The following is a 15,863-nucleotide window of genomic DNA, read 5'->3' as shown; positions in this document are numbered from 1 at the left end:
TAATTTTTGGCAATGGTGAGCGCTCGTATCGTGCCTCTGCTGAGTTAGGCCATTATGCTCCTCTTCAGAGATCCCTCGGGATAAACTCCACTGCTACTAAAAGGCTCCACATGAGATAAGTCGGTATTATAGTCACCGCGGACTTGTCACGTCTTCTTTATAGTCATTTATTTTTCATTGTTTTACCTCCATTTTGCTAATACGGATCCCGCAGCACCGCAGACCACACGTGCCCATCGGTTTCCCAAGTCAGGCTTTAGGGCGGAGCTACACAGTGATATGCGTATGCGTTGCGCAACATGGAAGCCATGTGACGTGAGATGCGACTACCGCGACACAAAATTCAGACTTGATCGATTTTGTGTCGCAATTCGCATATGACTTTTACGCTATTGACTTTAAAGATTATGGACATCTTCTGGGACATTTTTTTTTATGATTGAATTTTTTCTAATTTTGGGTTAAAAATCATATTTCAATTGGTCTTTATTTAAAACATTCAGCCATTTCTGAAACGCAAGGGTTAAAAAATCAGTCTATTTGAAGTTGTCACTTTCTGTTTTCTTGGAATCCTGTCGGTTGACAGCTCATGTGTAGCTGTTATCTGCTGATCTCATGAACACTCATTATAGCTAAAGTGTTATCAGTCTGATAGGAATATGGCTTTATAAATGGCGTGGCCGAATGTGTTGATCCACGCGATGGGGAGATGCAGCAGTGGCCACGCCGGCATCAGAAGCGACGCGGGAGCGAGGTAAATGCAATCTCTGCATATGGGGGCATTATAGATCTTGCATAATCCATTTAAAGGCTTTGTACACCTGTGGGAGCAATTTTTTGGGATACAAATTATTTTTCCTTATTGGTTTTTATTACAAATATCCAGCAGTTCTGTCACTAAGGGTTAATTGTCTAGCTGTGTGAATCCTACTTTTACTTTGTCATTTAATAAACCTTGGGGGTCATTTATCAAACTGGTATAAAGTAGAACCGGCTTAGTTGCCCATAGCAACCAATAAGATTCCACCTTTCATTTTGGACAGCTCCTTTGGAAAATGAAAGGTGGAATCGGATTGGTTGCTATGGGCCACTAAGCCAGTTCTACTTTACACCAGTTTGATAAATGACCCCACATCTCTAAATTACTAAAAGGACATACCACGTGTGCGCCACCAATGAGGCCAGGTGAGGTGATCGCCTCAGGTAGGGGCAAGAGGTGGGCAACCGAAGGGCCATGGGCTGAAGGGAAGGGGTTAGGTTAAGAAATTGGCATTGGGGGGGAGGGGGTGCTGTATCAGTGTTCGCCTCAGGCAGTGGAAAGGCTAGGTGCACCCCTGGACATAGACACTTATTTTATAGAGTGTTTCTAAGTTCAGAGATAAGGAGCCATCAGCTGAGCTGCCTGACAGGAAACACTAAAAATACAGAGCCTGCTACTGAAGAATCTCAAGGCTGTACAGAGAAAGACCAATTGATCTGATGAAGACCCCATTGTTTAGTCCGTCTGCATTGCTAATGGCTGCCCAGCACTTTTAATACCACGCTGCTGAACCGCAACATGACCATAAAGTGTGGTCATACCCTAAGAGCCTTATTACCCGCCAGCTAAAATGTGTGTTACTTTTACGTTGTCATTTTTTGCCATTTGCACTACAGCAAACTCAGGATTTATTAGATACTGTCCTACTTGAGTGGAGATGCACTTTAGGCCTCATGCACACGATCATGGGACCTCCGTGCCTGTGTTGCGGACTGCCAACTTGCATCCGTCCACATCGCAGTGCGGACCTATTGACTTCAATGCGTCTACAATCTGCAAGATGTGGCAAAAGATAGCACATGTTCTATCTTTTGCAGTGCGGCGGTACGGACCTGTGTACAAGAAGTGGGCTAGTCTTGTTTCCTACCAAGGGAGGGGTTGCAGGAAGCTATAAATTGTTGATAGTTGGAAGGAGAGGAGACAACATGGCGCAGTGATAGGAGCGCCCCCCCCCCCCCCCTCTCCTCCCAGTAGGAGCCCTGGGAAGCAGCTTTTAGAGCACAATGACTTCTTGCAGTTCATGGACTGAGTATTGCGAGGGGTCAACAGCCAAAGACACCCCACGCAAATGTACCAGAACTGCCATAAAGTCTCTGAAGCCAAAGATTAGCAAAGCAAGGAGATAAAGCTAAGTATTCAAGTTCACCTGCCAGTCCCTCCCAAAACCTGCTGGAGCCAAGAGAAAGATCAAGAATTATCTGGACTCGACTTATTCTCCACCAACTACAACTAACCCTGGGGAGCAACGGTATCCAGGTAGGAGCACCGTGTGATACACAAACTATTCAGGCCACATCACCACTCGGCATTCCTAACACTGGGACCTGATCAGCCCTGGAGCGGCATGTTGCACAATGCTTTCTTTCTATTTATTCTCGGGAAGAAGGTCATCTCATCCTGGAAGAAGATAGAATTCAAGTGGAAGATGTACCTGTTCATCCACCTCTCCCCCCGGAGACCAGTCAGATGCTGGACCTCTGTTGGTCGACCTTCAAGGAGGTGGCATGAAGTATCTGGAGAAAATTGCAAGAACCTCCAGATCGTGCAAACCCCTTCCTAAGCGAAGTGACTATTCGAGAACTGTTTTTTTTTCTTTTGTTTGTTCTTGCTTATTTCCTCTTTCTATTACTAACTCTTTACATTTTTGTGTTTTATACATGTAACCTTGGTTCCTATTCAGCTGATGGCCTTATGGTCTATTTATCAGGAATGACTTGACGGACATTAAGTTCCTGCACAGTCTCACGCTGTCAGTACTGATTGGATAATGTCAGACTGTGCAGGGACACACCCCAACTGGTGACACCCATCTGAACCTTTATTGCAGATTGCTGGCAATTCATTTATAAACTACAACATCGAATAATTAGAATAAATTCTCCAAAATTGTTATTACATGGGAAATGCAAGTAGTTACTAAAAACAGACATGTCAGGGAGGGGACGGGTCCTATTTTATTCCACACGGAAGAGACAACAGGCCTTTTTAAATTCTGCCTAAAGTAGTTTTTCTTCAAGAGCCCAACTTCTCTCTGACATCCATATTTATGTCAAGTGCTCCCACTAAACGGAGAAGAGTATTGCCTGCAAAGTCTTTGGCTAAATTCACTATAATGAATAACCACTTGTTTTTCTCCGGTATTTAGATCCCCTGCCGGATCTCAATACCGGAAAATGTAAAAGTAGTGTGAAAGTAGCCTTAGAAAGGAATCCTGCTGTTACTACCACATTCATAATAATAACAATTAATGCAACATTTGTACAGCTAAACATGCAAAAGATGGCTCAGATATTCACTAGGGTTGGAATGACCTAACAGTCAGAATTTTTTTTAAAAGATAGTGCTCCATATCATTATAACAGATCGATTACCAACCCTGTAGATAGACGACAGGTAGAACCCTATCTATGGGCCAGATTTATCATGACTCTGACAGCTCACTCCACTTTCACATATGGCTAAAGTCAGTTTTAGCCAAGTCAGATTTATGATCGGCCCTTTAAGACTGTGATAAATGTGGTTTGACGGTAGCAGTTTATCCGTCAGTAAGCAGCTTTACAAAAGTCGCACATCTTTACGAAAAAGTCGCACGTTTTTATGAAAAAGTCGCATGTTCTATTAAAAAGTCTCATAAGATAAGCATGGTCCTCACTGGAGTGAAGTTGCGACTTTTTTGCGACTTTTTAAAAAAGTCCCAATAGTAAATCTGTCTAGAGATTCATTTACATAAGAAAACACGCCCACTTTCAGAAAACTGGCGAGCATAGTGCAGAGCAGAAAAAAGTCGCAAATTTGTGCACAGTTTTAGCCTTTGGGACTTTTTTGCGACTTTTCTACTCCACAAAAGTGACTTTGCCTAATGATATATCTGGCCCTATGTGTTTCGACCCTTGCTTCTTCGAGGGTTATTGAGAGATGCAGAAGATGAACAGCCCTTTGTAAGAGACAGGACAAGCTAATTGGAATTAAAGGTGTTACAATGTGGCGCTCGCCAATACGAATGGAGCAGTTACGCTATTTCATAATAACTTTCCACTACAAGTTGATTTTAGTAGATTCTAGTTCTAGATTCTAGATCTGATCTAGAAGTTTTTTCATTTTTTTACCTTTTTTAAATCACTCTAGTAATTACGTTATCCCCCATCCACAGCATTGATTTGCCCTATCTATTGTACACCCTGGGATGTTGGCCGTGTGTTATAACGTGGTGGATAGCCGTGTGTTATAGCCTGGCGACCGGAGCCCTGCCCCATATTGTATATTTAGGCTAATGATGTTTATTTACTTTTCATTATTCTGTATGTGATTTGTCTGTGTTATATTTAATCACACTTAGTAAATATATTTATTCACTTAGCCTGCGTAAGCTTATTCATTCTCAAATCTTTTGAATTCATGTTTTAAAACAGGGTCCCAGTGGTTACGACCCGGAATACCCCTTTAATAGACTGCATTGAATTGGTATTGCTATGCAGAGGCAGGGCTCCATAGGAACTACAGCTCTATAAACCCTGGTTTCTTAAGCGAGACCAGGGCTTTTAACCAACAGCTCACCCGATCACCGCACGGGGAGCCTGTCCAGCCCTGGGAGTGTGCACTACCGAGTTTTTCATCTCTCAGATGCCATGTTATCGCCGATTGCAGACATTAGCCCTGGGTGTCTGCTTTGTGAAACAGCCGGCACCCAGCAGCTGAGCGGAGTGGGTGGCATTTTTAAAGTAGCTACCTAACAGCTGGAGTGCCGGAGGTGGCTGACCACTGCCTTAGGCAGTAGATACCTATGAAAGCAACATTCATTTTGTGGTTGAAGTAACATATTACTTGTAAAATATTCAAGTTTTAGGACACTTTAGAAGTGGCAGAACTGACAGAGATTTGGATTCTGCACTGCAAATTTGCAGCAATTTACAGCATAATACATGTGGAATAGGTTTCAAAAACCTCATCCACGGCAGAAAAAAATCTAAAAATATGAGCGTACCACGGATTTTCAAAGTTCATTTTGTTGTGGAAAACCTATGGAATTTCACTATGGACTTGACCCTGTGCAATGCATAGAGCAAAATCTCCTGTCAACCGGGGAGGACTGGGAACTTAAAGTGACCCTGGAAAAAAACCTAAAAAGTGGCCCCATGTTGTAGGCAGGCCCAAATTGATAGAAGGCAGGGCCAACATAAGTAGGCGAGGTCAGCAGTACTGTAGTGCAAGCACGAAATAGTGCCCCAGCAGAACCATCAGAGTCCAGTATATAATACTGCCGCCCCGGCAGCTGGACAGTGATACAATTGCATGCAGGAGGGCGCTTTCCACTGTCGGCGTGTACATATGTACCTGATACGCCTAGCATTAATTAATGCTGAGAGCATCAGATCGCTATGTACTCGTAGGAGGGCTTGGGCAGCCCTTTGGGCATTGGCCCACCGGGAAATTTCCCTGTAGGGTCTATGGCCGGTCTGCTTTTGCCTGTAAAACGGCAGCATAATTGGCCACAGAATGCGGACGTTATAGAACTGCGATTCGGCACAGATTTGCTATCTGCACTGTAGGAAACTTACTGTGAAGGGGTCATTGCTATGTTATAAAGTGATCACTATGGCCCCTTTGATTTTCCCTGGGCGGTGGCGCTCTAAATGAATGGGTCTATACTGCACTTCCCTGTGCAGCCCACATCCGTGGGTGCTGCTATACAGGGAAAACTTTCAAAGGGGTTGCATGGCAGTATCATTCCTGCAGCCCTCTCATTCTCAAGATCTACGAAGGTTCGAGAGGTCAGACCCCATCAGTCATAATCCCACCAATATGCCATTGGTTTATGAAATAGGAATAAACATCTAAAGTAGGGATCAGAAACCTTCAGCACTCCAGCTGCTTTGAAACTACAACTCTCAGCATGCACACCTACCTGGCTGTAAAAAGGAGGATTCTGGGAGTTGTAGTTGCAGAACAGCTGGAGACTGAAGGTTTCTGATCCCTGCTGTAAAGGGAACCTGTCACTAGCTTTGGGGCCACCTGTCACTAGCTTTGGGGGCCATCTTCATCCCCATACAGAAGCTTTGGGGCCACTAAATCAACAGCATGCGGTTATGCAGCTGGTATTTAACTAAACCCCAGCTACATATTGACACGCTGTTGGTTTAGTGGCCCCAGATCTAGTGACAGGTTCCCTTTATCGTCTATAGCTCTCCGAACATGAGCTTAGTTCATATCAGTAAGCACAGTGCGCCACCTACTGGAGGATGAAGCAACAGCACAGTGAGGGCCAGAATCATGAGGGAGTGCTCGGGCATGGCTTATTTCAGTTGTACATAGGTACATGCATCGCCCTTATCTACTGTACCCCTTAAATTTTTATGAATTTTTATGGGATTCCCCATCCCAGATAATCGTATAGTGTAAACGTGACGCCAATCATCCAACAAACGCTCATTTTTTCAGTCATCCGATCGTTTACGCAGCATAACAAAATTGTTTGTCCTGTGTAAAGACGGATGTGCTGCCAACAAAACTGTTTGGGAATGAATGATCGTAGTAGCGATTGTTCATCCCCATACAGAAGCAATGATTGCTGTTTGTAAATGCAGCTAAACGAGCAGGTAATGATCAGGAATTAATGGATTACTTTATTCCCCATCATTGACCTGTGTAACAGCCCATGTAAAGGAGCCCTAATGCCAGATACCAGTCCAGGTGGGACCTCAGCCATCTTGTCTCCTCTCCTCTGGGGTCTAATGAGTGAGTGCTGAGATCGGGGTCTGATATCTCTTGGGTACTGAGATCTGGGGTGTGATGTGTCTTTGGTGCTGAGGTCTTGGGTCTGATGTGTCTTGAATGCTGAGTACTGGGCTCTGCTGAGTCTTTGACTTCTGAGGTCGGTGTCAGATCAGTTTTGGTTCTGAGATGTGGAGTCTGATGTGTCTTGGGTTCTGAGGTCTGGGATCTGATGATGTGTCCTGAGTACTGAGGTCTGGGATCTGATGATGTGTCCTGAGTACTGAGGTCTGGGATCTGATGATGTGTCCTGAGTACTGAGGTCTGGGATCTGATGATGTGTCCTGAGTACTGACGTCTGGGATCTGATGATGTGTCCTGAGTACTGAGGTCTGGGATCTGATGCGTTTTGGGTACTGAGGTTTTGGGTCTAATGTGTCCTGGGTGCTGAGGTTTGGTGTGTCTTGCACACTGAGGTCTGGGGTCTAATTAGTCGCAGGTACTGAGACCCGGGACTGAGGTCTGGGGTGTGATGATCTGCCTTTGGTGCTGATGGTCTGATGTGCCTTGAGTACTGAGGTCCGGAGTCTGATGTGCCTTGAGAACTGAGGTCTGGGGCAGGGGCGTAGCTAAAAGCTCACGGGCCCTGGTGCAAGAGTTTAGCTTGGGCCCCGTCCCTCAGTGCTTGTTGGCAAGGGGCAGGGGAGCACGTAGCCTTTCTGCTACCTGAGGCAAACATTGAAAGGGCACCCCCTCATGCCAAATTCTTAACCTAACCCCTTCCCTCCAGCCAGAGGTGTAAATTGACCAGTATTCACCATCTGTAATGCCAGTGTCTTATGTGGCACAAGGGTCTTTGGGCCCCCTTAGGCTCCTAGGCCCGGTAGCGACTGCTACCTCTGCACCCCCTATAGCTACGCCCCTGGTCTGGGGTATGATGATGTGTCTTTGGGTCGCAGGTACTGAGGCATGAATGCAGGGTTGCTGAAGCCTGGTGTTCAGGTGGGTGCTGAAGCATCAAAGCCTAAAGGGCCTTTTACATGGGGCTGGATACCCGCCTGAAGATCACTCATGAGTCATGGGAATGTTTTTTTGTAATCTTTGCCCCAGTTTAACCTGTCCATTGACGATGATTCTCATGTGTAGCTTCCCCTACTCAAAATGAAGTTATCGAGGATCAAGCGATTCACTGGCCGAGGGAGATCAAGCACGCACAGAGTTGGTGTAGGATAGAGTCCGGGGTTCCCTTTTCTCAGAGTTTATTTATACATAAAGACACAAGCACTGAGCCAATCAAAGGTTTATGGTAAAGGACACTGACCCAATCAGAGCCTCGTGTCAGGACCGAGTAGGTTGTGTGGAATGTGTGGACAGGGGTTGCCTAGCCTTAGCCCCTGGCAACCTTAAAGTTTTGGAGCCCACCGCTGCCCTCACACTCCCTGTATTGGAATGCTCAAGAAGTTTTGAAAAGTTGTTTAAAGACGAGATGGAATCAGTTACATTAATACGTGTTTTCTATTGGTCATAAACAATCGTATGAACGATCATTCATACCAAAATAATTACAACACGTAACAGTAAACAAGTAATGATCGACCTGCAATGTCAGTGCTCATGAAGGGCATTAGAGAGGAGCTGTGGCTTATATTAGGAGGGGCGGGCAATGCCCACTTTTACTCTGGCGTAATTTCCCAAAAGTAGGCAAATCTACTATAGATGAAAACAAACCAGTCTCCAAACAGTGGTGGGTGCCATAAGTATTGTACATGCCGCCTCCATGACCACTAGGTAAGCTTATGTATAGCTGGTCCACTGACTTTATTATACAGATCAGAGCAAACTTTTATTTGTATATTTTTTTAAACAAATGTTACATTTCAATATTAATCAATTATTGTCTACTTTATTGGTAACAAAGTCTATCGAGGAGCATGCATCTGCTCTTACTTTGGGATATTTTCTCTACATTGAATGGAAATCCACACTTGTCCGTGGACGCGCCATACTTAATCAGTCAGCATGGTTCATGCAGCTACATGGGGTCGCCTCACTGCGGGTATGGACCGTACTTGGCATCCTCCCCTGCAGTCAAAATGGTGCCATCAATGGTCACAGCTTCATCTTCATCCTTCTCTGCTGCTGGGCAGATGGCGGACAGGGACCTTCATCTTTGATCTGGACCTTATTTGTCCTCTCCCTGAAATACACAGTAAGATTTTGGAAACCTCCATAACTGGTAATGCAAGTCCTAGGCAAAGGACAGCATAACATAAGGCTGGGGATTCAGGGGCAGCACAAGAACAAAACGGGCTAAATGGAACTTGTTCTGTGCCACTTCTCCTGTACCACAAGGGACTGTGGGCACTGAATGGGCATTGGCTGCATTATTTGAGGAAAGTACGGTTTATTATTTGCACTGTTAATCTATGTGTGAACGGTGTAGTACTAGTACTAGTTGGGCATTGTTTTTTTTTGTTTTTTTTATGTGAGCGAAGTGTAACACTGCCGGTACCGCCTGGCACTATGTAGGCGCAGTGTGTCCCAATGTGGGACCCATTTGGCTTTATATGGGCATGGTATCACTTTGTGTGGGTACCATTTGCCATGAAGTGGGGACCATTTCACTCCCTACAGGTGACGAATGTCTCTATGGGCACTGTTACTAGTCACTGGTATTATTAAGGCCCTGTTTGGCTATATATGCATAGTATGACACTCCTTAGGTATGGTTTACCAACAGTCCCACATTTGCAGGGACTGTCCCTAATTTTCAGAGCCTGTTTCAGCAAATTAGGCAGGAAATGGGTGAGATTTATGTAAGCCCCACTCAGGGGGTGCAAAGGTCGCAGTCACTACCGTGCCCAGGAGGCTGAGGGGGCCCAAAAACCCTTGTGCTGTATAAGAAGACACAATAGTGTAATAGAAGGTGGGCTGGCTCTGTTATAGATTTTGCACTGGGGCCCAGAATCTTCAAGTTACACCTCTGGCTGGAGGGAAGGGGTTTGGTCAAGAATTTGGCGGGGGGGGGGGGGGGGGGGCTGCAGGAGGGCTATGTGCTTCCCAGCCCCTGGCCACAAAGCACTGAGGGAACGGGGGCCCCAAGCTGAACTCTTGCACCAGGGCCCATGAGCCTTTAGCTACGCCCCTGGCCCCACCCATAAGTAGGCGGGTTTTTCTTTGCTTGCCCCAAATTTACCAAGGTGTGCACTATTATCTGGGCACCATATAGCGCTATGGCAGCATACAGCTACATATATAATATGGGTATTACTAGGGCAGTGTCACAATCTAAAAACATACTGGGACATGCGCCACACATTGAGGTCCCTCTTTCCTCTAAGAAACCTTGGAAGCTTAAAGCCAAATTACCCCTATTCTGTAAGACGCTTATCTCCTCCATGGCCCTCCGCCGCTCTCTAGTCCGCTCACAGGAACTCACAAGCAGCAAATGAGCAATTACCCAAATGTAGCCTACTGGGAAGTCAGGAGATCCCCAAATTCCCAAGTTTTTTGCCTAATCATCAACTTTTGTGATATCATCTCAGGGCAATAGAAGGTAGTGTCAAAGGTACCCCTTCTCACCAGCAGGTGGCAGCACAGCCATACGCAGTTCATAAGTTTTGCTTCCTATTATGTACAGCAATATTATAACTCACCGATTCTCCTGGCAGAGCTGACATTCATTTCCATAGGTATATCCATCCGTGCCGCAGATCGGCTTACTCCCATATGGACATATACCCTCATCATACCTGGAACACAAAGGCTGCACAGCGGTTTTCACAGGGAACTATGTGCAGAATTATGTATACTGCTTTTATATAGGAGACGCAGCACAGTGACCACGTTCATACAGCCACCAGGTACTATCTCAGGCATGGTTTTAGGACATCCCCTACACGTCACTGTCTAGTGCATTCTGTGCAAATCAATAAAAGGTATTGCAGGAGCCGAGGTTACATTTATGGCTTGTGTTTTACTGCTCCAATGACTGTAAACTAAAATGTAAAAAAAAAAATACAGACTATAAAGTAAAAATAAAATAAAATTGCAAATAGGGATAAACATTTACTGCTGTACTGTGCGTACAGCACTTGTGCAGACTTCTGTGTCTCCGTGGTTACAGACTACAAAGTAACCCTGTGTAGTTGTAGTCTGATCTTGCAGTCATCCCGTTATCTGCCCTCTATTTTTTTGCTAACTTTGGGCCAGTTCACACCGTTTTTGGGCGCTGATTTTGGAACGTTTACGCCTTAAAATCAGCTAAAAAAAAAATGCCTTCAAACAGCAGGAAATATGAAGCGTGCGGCAGAATCCGCGCTGAATTTCACATTGAAATGAATGATAAGCTTAAAAAAATAGCTCTGTACGTGCCCATGCTTTTTGTTATTGGTGCAGATCCGCGCCAAAAACCAAAAGCTGAAAATGCAGTTTTGTACTGAGGTAAGCACCCAGGGGCACATTTTTTAAGACTGGCGTTTTAGACGCCAAATAGAAGGGAGCATGACTGCGGAATCAGACTACGCAGGGTTTGTTTGTAGTCTGTTGCCTTGGAGACGCATAGGTCTGTATAAGTGCTGTATGTACAAAAAGGCTGGAAGTTTTAATCAGGACTATATACAAAGTTGCAGATTTTTTACATTTTAGACACATTAGGATCTAATTGTAGAACAGCAGGAACCCCAGAGGCATTTCTCTTACCTCTCTTGTCTTCTTCACATTTGGTGCTGCCAAGACTATGCCTGTGAGAAGGAGGTACCTGCAGTTAGTATTGCCTGGTGTGTGGTGCATTCCCATTTAAAGTGTAACTCTATACAACATGTGGTATCCTCGTGACACACACATATATACATATATATATATATATATATATATATATACACACACACACACACACACAACTGCATACTGTACTGTTTCCCCAGGAGGAGACAAGGGTACAAGCGACCACCCCAAAAAAGTCTGACCTAAGTTACAGCGTTGTAATCATATACTTAGGAATTATTAACAACCTCACCAGAAACTTTGCATTTAGTTTCAACTCTTCATCTATTCAAGATCTCTGCTTGTTGTCAGTGAATGGAAATATTCTCATTTCCATCCAGCAGCTGAAAACCTGCCCTGATTGTGTCCAAATGACACAAGGACACAGCTTCCTATCAGACCCAGCTCTAAGAGGACCTCTAATGTTACCTTCTCAAAGCAGTTGGGGAGTGTAGACAACCCAGGGCATCTGTCAGCAGTTTTGTACATATGACACTGGCTGACCTGTTACATGTGCACTTAGCAGCTGAAGACGTCTGTGTTGGTCCCATGTTCATCGCATTGCTGAGAAACATGATGTTTTACATATATGCAAATGAGCCTCTAGGAGCAACGGGGGCGTTACCATTACACCTAGAGGCTCTGCCCTCTCTGCAACTGCCCCAGGATCACCACCAAGGGAACCGCCAAGCCATGTGTTCTGGAAGTCCTATGGTTCAAAATTCCACACCTGTTATGGTGAGGCCGCGTGGCGTGGCACTAAAGCAGCCACGATGCAATGGCGGTGTGCCAAATTCTGCACAGTTACAAGGGGATACAGCAAAATCATGCAAATCTAGCAAAAAAATTCAAAGCAACAGCCACAGTTTTCAATCCGCTTCGCACCCACATCTCTGGTGCTCCGTGTGGTCTTGTTGAGCTTCTTAGGACATTGTTTTAACTCTTTCCTTTACAGAATGCACAACTTCAACACTGTTCAAAACCCTCCTTCCATTACTGAAAACTGGAAGGAGTACACAGAGAGGCTCTTGGGTCGGGTGGAGCACAAATCAATGGACACCCCCTAATTTTAATCAGTGCCTTGTAATATTTTTAATGTTTCATACAAAGCAGTCCCCCTGTAAGTCCCACCAAATCAGTGATGCCCATAACACGAGAAGCTAGCCTCCAAACCTGCCAGAGGGCTCAGACGACCAATAGACAGGTGAAACTCGAAAAATTAGAATATCGAGCAAAACTCCATTTATTTCAGTAATGCAGCTTAAAATTAGAATTTTGTGAAAAGGTTCAATATTCTAGGCTCAAAGTGTCGCACTCTAGTCCGCTAATGAATCCATACCCCCTGAGCAAAGGGGACCTGAGATTGTGACTTTGGGGTATTCATAAGCTGTAAGCCATAATCATCCAAATTCTAACAAATAAAGGCTTGAAATATCTCGCTTTGCCTGTAATGAGTCTCATATGTTAGTTTTACCTTTTAAGTTGCATTACTGAAATAAATGAACTTTGCACAATATTCTAATTTTTCGAATTTCACCTGTATATGGTGAAAGTCCGCCAAAGGTTGATATTGAGCACATTGAATTCAATTGTCCAGTCTTTTTGTTAGTGGGGAGATGAGCTGCTGCCAGAGGTGTCTTGCGGCAGCTTTATCCCCTCTCCCCTTTCCTACACATACATGCTCAGCCAAGCCAAGCATGCATATGTATGAGAGGACTGGGAGAGCTAGCAGTCAGCCAACAGTTATCTCAGGAGCATGGCCAGCGTTCAGCAAGCATAACCTGAAGCTCCTGGACCCCAGTGCAATATCTATAGCAGCCCCCCCACCAGGCACAACTGCCACCTCTGCCTCCCTTAGTTATTAATACTAGGCAGGTAACTATAGTAATTATATAGAATGATTAGAAAATGCAGGTGACATAAACCCAAGGACAAATGTCCGCCCGCACTGAATGATGGGCAGCGTCCACAGCTCAACAGCAACTAAACAAACCTACACAAGAAGACGCCGAGACTCAAAGGGCTGTAAAAATGATAATAATTTTTATAAATATATGTAATCAATATATTAAAAAGAGATGGAAAACATCACCATAAAAGTGCGGCAAACGACTGAGGGACAGAGGGGAATATGGTCACTATGTATCATTCAATCACCAAATAGTAGGCGCATAGTAACAAACATATTATGTAACCGTCTAGACACGGAACCAAAAACATTGGACCCCCCTGACAAAGAGACTGCAAATACAAAACAAATAATGACATACCCATAAGTGGAGGCGTCACCTCAGAAGGACCGCACACCCTGACTCGAGTTTCGGCGAACGCCGTCATCTAATATGTTTGTTACTATGAGCCTACTATTTGGTGATTGAATGAGATATAGTGACCATATTCCCCTCTGCCCCTCAGTCGTATGCCGCACTTTTCCATTCACACGTCCGCAATTCCGTTCCGCATTCTGCGGAACTGAATTGCGGACCCATTCATTTCTATGGGGCGGCCCGGATCCGGTAATACGGACCTGCGCTTCCGGGTCCGCAATTCCGATCCCCCCCCCAAAAATAGAACATGTCCTATTCTTGTCTGCAATTGCGGACAAGAATAGGCACTTTCTATAAAGTGCCGGCGATGTGCGGTCCGCAAAATGCGTAACGCACATTGCTGGCGTCCGTGTTTTGCGGATCCGTGGATCCGCAAAACACACATGGATGTGTGAATGGACGCTTAGGGCTTGTTCACACTAACGTTTTTTGCGTTCCGTATACGGGCCGTTTTTTGCGTTCTGTATACAGAATCATTAATCATTAATGTACTCCGTGAGCATTCCGTTTCAATATGTCTGCATTTCCGTTCCGCTACATTTTGAGTCTTGTCCTATTATTGTCTGCAAATCACGTTCCGTGGCTCCATTCAAGTCAATAGGTCCGCAAAAAAAACTGAACACATACGGAAATGCATCAGTATGTCTTCCGTATCCGTTCCGTTTTTGCAGAACCAACTATTGAAAATGTTATGCCCAGCCCAATTTTTTCTATGTAATTACTGTATACTGTATATGGCATACGGAAAAACGGAACGGAAACAGAAACACAACGGAAACAAAAAATTGAACAACTGATCCATGAAAAACAGACCGCAAAACACTGAAAACGTTTGTGTGATCAAGCCCTTATGGTGATGTTTTCCATCTCTTTTTTATATATTGATTATATGTATTTAATAAAGATTATTATCATTTTACAGCCATTTGAGACTCCTCTGTATATAAGAACCATAATTAGTTCTACAATGTCCGGTGGCGGGTATACGGCAGCTCTTACCTACGACCAGGCTGATGACCGCAGCTTTCAGCATGATGGCGCACATTGTCCTTCAGCACTTCAGTCGCCCAGCGCTCGTTCCCTGTATATGTACAGCTCTCGTCTCTTATCTATTGCAGAAGTGTATGCAGACCTCATTTATTACTGCCGTCACATCAACCCAGTGCCGTAAATGTTACCGTATGATTTCTGGCGCTCATAACATGCGCAGTTCCATGCTGTTATTGCAGCGCAGGTGCAGGGGCGCAGCTATAGGGGGCCCAAAGACCCTTGTGGTGCATAAGAAGACACCGGTATTATAGAAGGTCCATGCAAGTTAAGTTACACCTCTGACTGGAGGGAAGGGGTTGGATCAAGAATTTGTTTCAATTTCTGCCTCAGACAGCACGAGGGCTATGTGCTCCCCTGCCCCTGGCCACAAAGCACTGAAGGAAGGGGGGCCCAAGCTGAACTCTTGCACCAGGGCCCATGAGCCTCTACCTACGTCCCTGCGCAGAATAAGTATTTGATCAGGGGGCTGTAGGACCGCGGGGTCCCAAGTTCTCCAAATGAATGGAGCAGCAGTTGAGCATACTCAAAGCCGCTGCATTACTTCTCGATGGGACTGCTGGAGATGCTGCACTTTTCTATCTGCGGCCGTCCCGTAGAGAATGAATGGAGCGGCTGCGAGCACGCTCAACTGTAAGTCCATTCATTCAGGGAAATCGGGACCCCTGTTTTCATGATTGTTGGGGTCCAGCAGCAATTAGATACTTATCCACTATGCTGTGGAGGGGGGAAACGTTTATATTTTTCCTCCAGCCTTGGGTAGCAATATGGACAATCATGGACAATACACAGCCAGGAAGGATTTTTCTCCCTGGCTGTGACGCTCTGCGCTGCGATTGGACAGCGCTACAGCCAGGGAGAAGGAAACGCTCACGGAGAAAGACTGTCTCCTCCCTATTGCTCCGATGCTCAGTATTAGCATCCGGCAGGGCACACCGGGGCATAGGAGGGTGGGGGGGGGGGGACCCCGCAATTAC

The 15,863-nt window shown here is 45.2% G+C and overlaps 1 protein-coding gene across 1 annotated transcript; it reads right to left on the bottom strand.

Annotated features, from left to right (window-relative positions):
• Positions 1 to 8,817: 8,817 nt before the first annotated feature.
• On the bottom strand, positions 8,818 to 14,884 carry LOC122920054 (serine protease inhibitor Kazal-type 1-like). Its single transcript, XM_044269265.1, has 4 exons — positions 14,839 to 14,884; positions 11,450 to 11,490; positions 10,405 to 10,514; positions 8,818 to 8,945 (listed from the first exon to the last, which is right to left on the bottom strand). The coding sequence occupies exons 1-4, from the start codon at positions 14,882 to 14,884 to the stop codon at positions 8,858 to 8,860; spliced, it is 285 nt and encodes a 94-aa protein (XP_044125200.1). The 3' UTR covers positions 8,818 to 8,857.
• Positions 14,885 to 15,863: the final 979 nt, after the last annotated feature.

The sequence above is a fragment of the Bufo gargarizans genome, chromosome 10 (assembly GCF_014858855.1).
Source record: "Bufo gargarizans isolate SCDJY-AF-19 chromosome 10, ASM1485885v1, whole genome shotgun sequence".
NCBI classification, from domain to species: Eukaryota; Metazoa; Chordata; class Amphibia; order Anura; family Bufonidae; genus Bufo; species Bufo gargarizans.
This window is presented reverse-complemented; position numbering and strand designations above follow the sequence as displayed.

What these genes read in the sequence shown, in the direction of transcription:
- LOC122920054 (XM_044269265.1), bottom strand. Translation starts at nt 14,884, where the DNA reads ATGTGCGCCATCATGCTGAAAGCTGCGGTCATCAGCCTGGTCGTAG. An exon ending in ATGTGAAGAAGACAAGAGAG is followed by an intron (nt 10,515 to 11,449) that starts GTAAGAGAAATG and finishes ACCGCTGTGCAG; the next exon opens with CCTTTGTGTTCCAGGTATGA. An exon ending in CAGCTCTGCCAGGAGAATCG is followed by an intron (nt 8,946 to 10,404) that starts GTGAGTTATAAT and finishes TGTGTATTTCAG; the next exon opens with GGAGAGGACAAATAAGGTCC.